Source organism: Sinocyclocheilus rhinocerous, unplaced genomic scaffold (assembly GCF_001515625.1).
Source record: "Sinocyclocheilus rhinocerous isolate Xijiao unplaced genomic scaffold, SAMN03320098_v1.1 scaffold1405, whole genome shotgun sequence".
In the NCBI taxonomy this organism is placed as follows: domain Eukaryota; kingdom Metazoa; phylum Chordata; class Actinopteri; order Cypriniformes; family Cyprinidae; genus Sinocyclocheilus; species Sinocyclocheilus rhinocerous.
In genome coordinates, this window is record NW_015645543.1 from 444,873 (window position 1) to 452,467 (window position 7,595).

The following is a 7,595-nucleotide window of genomic DNA, read 5'->3' on the forward strand; positions in this document are numbered from 1 at the left end:
GTTGTAGTCCCTACAAGCCGTTTTTGTAGGTATTAAACTGCCATAATTTTAAAAGACGATATCTCCGTTTGCATTGAACCTTCAACTTCTTAACTTGCAGATATTGTTTATGCTCAAACAGCAACATTACACACAAACTAACGTTAAAAAAGTGAAATTGCAATCAACCACCCCTTTAACTGAATTAAGACGTTCCACTCTTGTCCATTCTTAAATAATGAAACTCAGTTTCTAACAGCAGCCTGCCTGCAAAATAGTTTCTTGGCAACCATGTTACATCAGGTATTGTGACAACTTCAAAGGTCAGTTTGAATCAGACTCTTCATAACATAGAACAGGCTCAATTTTTCGCTTCTGTGCCAGTGGCGTATAGCTTGGCTTTTCAGTGTGCAGGTGCAAGTGAAGAGTGAGAAGTTCCAGGAATTGGATAAAGGAAATTAAATTGGAATGTGGCCCAAAATTCTTCATAATGTTTTTTTTTTTATTTAGCTGAAGCTATTATTATATTATAATTCTATGATATCATTTTTTAATTAGTATTTGGATGCATATATTTGGGTACAGGGCATCTATGGCACCCATAAAAACTACACTATAGTTCTGGGAATTCATATTTCTAAAGCAGGTGCTGTATTTAACAGCAAGGATAACCAGTTTGCATTTATGCTTTATATGAAATAGCCTTGTACTAGAGGTTTATAGGTTTAGGCATAGTCCTTCAGCTCTCAGACAAGGTCAGCTGAAACATTTCCTTTACTACCCTGAATCTGGAAACAAAACAAGTGAAGATGGAAATAAATTCTGACAAATCCAATTTTGAAATTCTAAAATCAATTTAAAATGGGAACAAATCCTTACTATTAGGGAGTAGACTTAAGCTGTCCTCAAACATTACTCTTGGCAAGACTTCTATTAATCTGAGTGCATATCTAGAATGTTGAAGTCCAACGATCAATCATTAATTAAGTCTCCACAGCAGCTTGTTTTTTTTTTTTTGTGCTCATATGAATAATTCATCAGATCTCCTTACGGTACACAAACAAGGGGACATGGATAGCTGAGGGTGGAGCGCGGTGTTCTTGTTCCCTCAGAGCATTTCCTCTGTCCTTTTGAATGGTTTGTACTCTTACACTGTCTCAACTCATGTTTTCAAAGCTGAACACAAGCCTGTGTGTTACCTTGTGAGTTCAAACCTAGGTCAGACAGTTCAGGTGTGACTGGGAAAATTTCCCAATGTCACTCTATACAAGAAAGACCAAAACAAACATCTGTTGCTGAACGTTTCATTAAAAATGACAAGCTCAAATGGAGTGAGAAGGAAACTAAATGGAAAAGTATATTGTGCATTATGACCTTTTGTTATGCTCAACATTCAAATGCAATATGTTCACTTGTTTTTTGTTTTTTTTATTGAGCAGAATTTATTTGCAGGGAAAACTGAGGTAATCATAACTAACCAAGCATTTTTAATGCATAAATTATATCAATTGATGCATAGGATTTCAAACCATATGTGAAACGTGCTGGTTCCAGGGAAGTTTTGGAACTCAAAAAGTAGGTCTTTCCCAGGGGTGTCATGCAACTATTGTTTTTCTGGGGGCACCAGTCACAGTCCTCTTGGTGCCCTTGGCAAGATAAGACATGAGCAAACCAAAAAATAAATAAATAAATAAAAAAGGAGAGCAAAAGTCATACAAGTTTGAAGTGACATGGCACTTTCTCTGTACATGCACATGTTTAAATATTCACATGTTATGTTTGTGTCATATAGAGTTTTTCAGCCATCTGAATATTCCCCATTCTACCAAAAAGTGCAAAGAAAGCCTTGCAGTTTTCAGTTAGGTTTGATTTCATGCATTGTCTTAAGGTGTGTAATTGACTTTGTTGTTTGCTTCAGGCTGACTGATGGATGAGTCACAAACTTGTCACAGGTAGCTGCCCCCACTGTGCCACATCTACTTTTTCATTTAGTCAAATGATACACCATTCTGTCATTTTATTTCCCAAAGGAAACCAGTTCCTAGGTGAAGCAAACAAGGGCCTTGCTGGATCTACAATGGTGGAAACACATTAACACTTGATCTCTAACTGTACTGTTCAACAATTGAGTAAATCAGATGTACTGAAGCGCAGAATCACTTGGACATGTGTCATTTCATTTGTGTTATCTAATCCAATTTCTGACTATGACAGGTTAGAACTTTATGAAATACGTATTAATTGCATGGCAAAAATAACTGTGAAAAATAAAGGTGTATAGAGGTGTTGTATAGATCCGTGAACCGATAACTGACTCTCTACAGGCCATTTTCACAAGCGTCCTTTTAACAAATCACTTTAGGTTCAGTAAATAAATATACAAACATATAAATAAATACCATGGTGATTTTTGAGAGATCTCGGGGAATAGCTTCATAAGTAATGGCTGTTATGCCAAAGGCATGTATTAGATAAAGCCTCTCGGATTTGCACCTCCATGAATAAATACTCTGTAGGTGCTTGAGCTCTGTAATTATGCCTTCAAGCACAAGAATTACTTGATGAAAAAGATACCACACGGTTTGCATCAAGGGCATTTATTTGAAGCTGCCTGTTTATTCAGACTTACTCTGCCAAGGCATGAGCACAGCCAATTTAATCGGCTGAAATGCTCAAACCGTGGCCGTATGAGTTGTAGTGTGCTAAATATGTGTCCATTCATGCAGCTCTGAACCAGGAAACATGCTAAAAAAAAAACAGATCTCCCATTCTCATGGATCTTTTAATGACTTTACAAGAAAATCATTGAGAGGAGCTCACAGACATTCATTGGACTGATAGTTATACATAGTTGGCTAATGTGTGTAGTTTTGAACTGAGACTTTATGTTAGTATTTCAGTGTATTATATAATTATTTGTACTATAGTATTGTGTATTGTGTTTGGCCTAAAGAGTGCCACAGAAATTAGTTCATTGGAAACTGAAGCGTAAAATGTCCCTCACTTTAACGATAGCATCTGTGCAACACACTTTAGAAATCTGTGCAACAAAGTTTAGAAAGGTATTCATTGATTGTTAGATCTTTCAACAACAAAACCATATGGGAATTCCAGGAACATCAAGTTCAAGAAAAACACAAGTCAAAGATCTTTAAAGAGATTTCTGTGTGGTACCGAATCGTGTGTGTTGTGTGTGCTAATTTAAGATCAATTCTGTTTACTTGAGATTAGAATCCCATTACTTGGCTCTAATAACCTCTCATCGCTGATGAAACTTTTGGCCGATTTTGAAATCCATCCAATCCGATGATGCCTTTGTAATGGAGGCAATAACTGTTGTCAGCGGTTACGTTATGACAGATGGAAAATGTGGCCCGAATAATGTTGACAGCCCCTGAGGATCTCCTGTCAGTTTTGGGGTTTTAATCCCACATCCAGCATTGTGTTTGTGTGCTGACAGAGGAGCTGTGCACTTCTTCAGTCTATATAAGTAAAACTTAAATAATTGGACTATTTTATCATTTTCCTTGCTTTTTTACTTATCAATGTGATCCCCCTTAATAAATACCAAATATTCTTGCTCTAGGAGCTTGTTAAATTGCTCTATATTTGTAAACGTCAAAGAAAGTAAAATGTTCTCATTTGCAAGCATAGTAACTCATTTTTAAAAAAGTGGTTTCATTTTTTCTTCTGTCTTGACATGAAGCTCAATAAAAACCTCTTCAAGTCTTCATTTGACTCTCCACTTGTGATTCACACGTTTGTAAGGTTGGCGCAGCAGGAGACTGCAGTCGTGAGTTCTGCTTTGAAGCTCCTGCTTTACTTCTGAAGGTGTGAAAAACTGTTAGTCACTTTAGCTTCACATCAATCTTTCGGTGAGGGCTACACGTCCCCCGATGAGACACATGTCTGAACTGTTGTCACAAAGATCCCCTCTTAGACTCATTTTAATAGCGGAGGAAAATTTGAGAAAGAATCTAATAATACTGCAGCGTCCTCTGTTTACTCTAAATGGTACCATAGCTGGACTCTTACGTTGGGTCTACAACATTAATAGTGTTGATTACTGCAGAAAACAAAAGCTTGTCCCATAGTTTGTAAAATACGATCCCTTACTAAGGAAGTCTTTAAGGATAACAGCTGATGTCCATTGATTGTCCCATAGCATTTTGTAAGTGCCTTTCTTTCAATGTAAATTGAGTTATGGGTAAAATTTATTTTCGTTATTAATTGACAGAATGCCACAGATACAGAGCTTTTACCACTCACCCTCAGCTTTAAAGCACTTTTATTTTTAAAGTTCTGCTCTCATATGAACACCATTTAAGGTTATGATTATAAGGTAATTATTGCAAAATAATTGCATTTCTCTGTTGGTTTTGTATTCTTCAAATAGAGAAATGGAACTAAATGTGAACTTGTTAAAATGTGCAAAAACAAATGCATCACATTGCAGGCAAACACTCCCACACGTGCACACCTTTTGATGTTGCTCTGACCACAAAGTAACCAAAGCGTGCATTAAAAAGCAGTTATTTCCTCAGTGCTCTTACATTTGGTGTTGTTGGATGTCTGAGGCAACACATTGACTTTGGCTGAGAAAACAGTCAGCAAGATGGGTGTTTGCAGATATTTGATTGTGCATTACTTCATGGCGTTCACCTTTTTCAAAGTGGCAGGTAATTGTTATTTATCTGTCACAGAGTTTGATTAAAAAGTTTGCAATACATATTCATCAGTTTGTTTTTGTTGAATCTGTAACCGCCTTTTAAATCTCTATTCCAGCTTGCTCTGAGGTGTCCATTATTGGAGGCAAAGATGTCAAAAAACTTCAATCATGGATGGTGTCCATTCAGAAGGACCAGAAGCATGTGTGTGGAGGAATCCTGATTAAAGACCAGTGGGTTTTAACGGCAGCACATTGCCAAGAGTAAGGCAACCACTTTCAGCATATTAATAAACTTAAAGTATAATATAATCGGTTACACTTTATTTTGATAGTTCACTTTAGACATTCAACTAACTATAAGTAACTTTGCAACTACATGTCAACTAATTTTCATTAATTTGCAACTACAAGTCTACTAACTCTTAGAGTAGACTGTTAGGTTAGGTTTAGGGTTAGTCGAATAAGTTGATATATACTTGCAAAGATTCTTATAGTCAGTATGTTGTATGTTGTGGGCCCATCAAAGTAAAGTGTTAGAAGGTATTAAGCAGACAGTCTACTAATACTCTAATGACTGCTAGTTGACATGTAGTTGCAAAGTTACTTACTGTTAGTAGAATGAAAGTGGACTATCAAAATAAAGTGTTACCATATAATCTTTCAAAAAGGAAATGTAAATCTACAAATAAGATCATTCATATGTTTTGAAGTATTAGTATAACATTAGTAATTTTACACTGTTTCCCCTAGAAAGAGCTGTTTTGTATTTCTGCTAAAATAATGGTGCAAATTAAAGATACAATTATTATTTTAATATTAATATCAATAATATCATTTTTATTTATATTTATTTATTTTTAAATTTGTAATTAATATTTATTTTATATTTTATATGCATTCTTTCACTAAAATAATTATCCAAATTAAAATACAATTGTTATTTAATCTTATCTTTTATTTATTTATTTACATTTGTAATGAATCTTTATTGATCTGTTTATTTTTATTTATTTACTTGTAAAATCTATGTGAAGCATAATATAATCTTTCAGGAGAGAATATAAATATATAAATAAGAGCATGTAATCAGAGATGTCAGCCACCTATTTTTTTCCTCTTGAAAGAGCTGTGTGATTTTTAAAAAATTAAAGATACATTTATTATTGAATTCATATTTATTTATTTGTTTGTTTACAAATTAACTTGGCTGGGACACATCCCCCCATTTTTTAATGCTAAGCTCTCAGTTTCTTAGCTTAGCTAGTGCTCACTATAAAGTATCTGCACCTAAGCACACTTAATTCGTTTTTCTATTTCAGAAAACCCATTAAATCTGTGACGGTTCTCATAGGATCTCTGTCTCTGAGTAAAGGCACTCAGCGTGTTGGCATCCTCAGTTACGAGTACCCTAAAACTTTCAATGCAAGAACTAAACAAGATGACATCATGCTCATTAAGGTAAGGATGAACTGAATGTGGTTGTTGTTTAGACATGGTGAGCGTATGACTCTTTTCACAGAACGCTTTTGTGCGTTGCCTTTTGTTCTGCAGCTAAACAAAAAAGTGAAAGCAAAACCCAAAAAAATCCCTAAAAAGGAAAAAGATGTTCCACCTGGAACAAGTTGTGTTGTGACAGGTTGGGGAACTACGGTTTCTAACGGCAAGGAACCTTCTGATAAACTGCAAATGTTAGAGGTGTTAGTGATGCACAGGGCCCGGTGCAACCGCTACTACAACGAAGATCCTGTGATCACCAAAGACATGCTGTGTGCAGGAGGCAAGCAAGAAAAGACAGGCACCTGTTGGGTATGTCATATTGTGGTCTTTGATTTATGGCTGGTTGTAAGCTCTTTGAAATCATACTTTTACCTGTCTGAAGGAAGAAGAACCTTGTGTTCTTTTTTTTTTTCAGGGAGATTCCGGTGGACCTCTGGAATGTAAGAAAAACATAGCTGGAGTGGTATCAGGGTCAAAAGGATGCAGTAATCCCAAGAAACCGACTGTGTACACCTTTCTCTCCCAAAGACACATCCTCTGGATCAATAACATACTGAAAAAGCAATTCAACAGCACATCCTTTTAAGAAGCTAAACATTTCCAGCATGTAGACTGTTGATTAGTTAAGATTGCTGTAACTAAAAAAAATGCTTTTGGAATTAAGATTAAATGCATACTCACAAAGCAGTACTGGATTATTTTTCACACTTTTTTAACAAGTAGTAAAACTGAGCAATATGTATCTGATATTGCATTAATACAAATTTATTGACGAATACTTTTCCACTATGGTTTATTTTTGATGGACCCACTCATGGTTAAACAAAGACTGGAAGATGACCTACATTGACTGGTGAACACATATTTCTTTTTATGGTTTGTTTGCCAACCAAAACTCAATTTTATCCTCAAATTGATAAATGAAATTTTCAAAACTTGAATGAATTGGTTATTTAATTAGTAATGTTTTCTTTGTTTGTCTTCCATTACACTGAACACATTACATTAACACCAAAGCACATCAAGTATACTCTGACTGGCTTTTATAATATTCTTTGTATGCAAACACAATCAGACACTTCCTCGAAATAATTCAAAGTGTCAAAAACAAACAGAGACCTCCTGGTGAGGACATTAAACAAACCCCATACGAGTCGAGGACAGAACAGCAGACGGCTTAATAGTGCATCCGAAAATTTGTGCAACAGAGATTAAAGGTTCTTACTTTTAAAAATGAAATTTACATCTAAAGTCTTGATGTAGCTTCAGAGTGTAGTTCATACAGAACAAACAGTTTGTTTTTGGTGGTAACCCTGTTGAAAAAACCAGCATATGCTGGTTAGGTATGTTTTGACGCTGGGATGCTGGTTTAAGCTGGTCCTTTGCTGGTTTATGCTGGTCCTTTGCTGGTTTATTCTGGTCCTTTTGCTGGTTTATGCTGGTCATTTGC

At 35.5% G+C, this 7,595-nt stretch overlaps 1 protein-coding gene across 1 annotated transcript; it reads left to right on the top strand.

Moving 5' to 3' along the window:
* The first annotated feature begins 4,548 nt into the window (after positions 1-4,548).
* Positions 4,549-6,872, top strand: LOC107706442 (granzyme K-like). The gene is made up of 5 exons (XM_016510151.1): positions 4,549-4,658; positions 4,765-4,909; positions 5,968-6,106; positions 6,200-6,454; positions 6,561-6,872. The coding sequence occupies exons 1-5, from the start codon at positions 4,595-4,597 to the stop codon at positions 6,729-6,731; spliced, it is 774 nt and encodes a 257-aa protein (XP_016365637.1). The 5' UTR covers positions 4,549-4,594; the 3' UTR covers positions 6,732-6,872.
* The last annotated feature ends 723 nt before the right edge of the window (positions 6,873-7,595 follow it).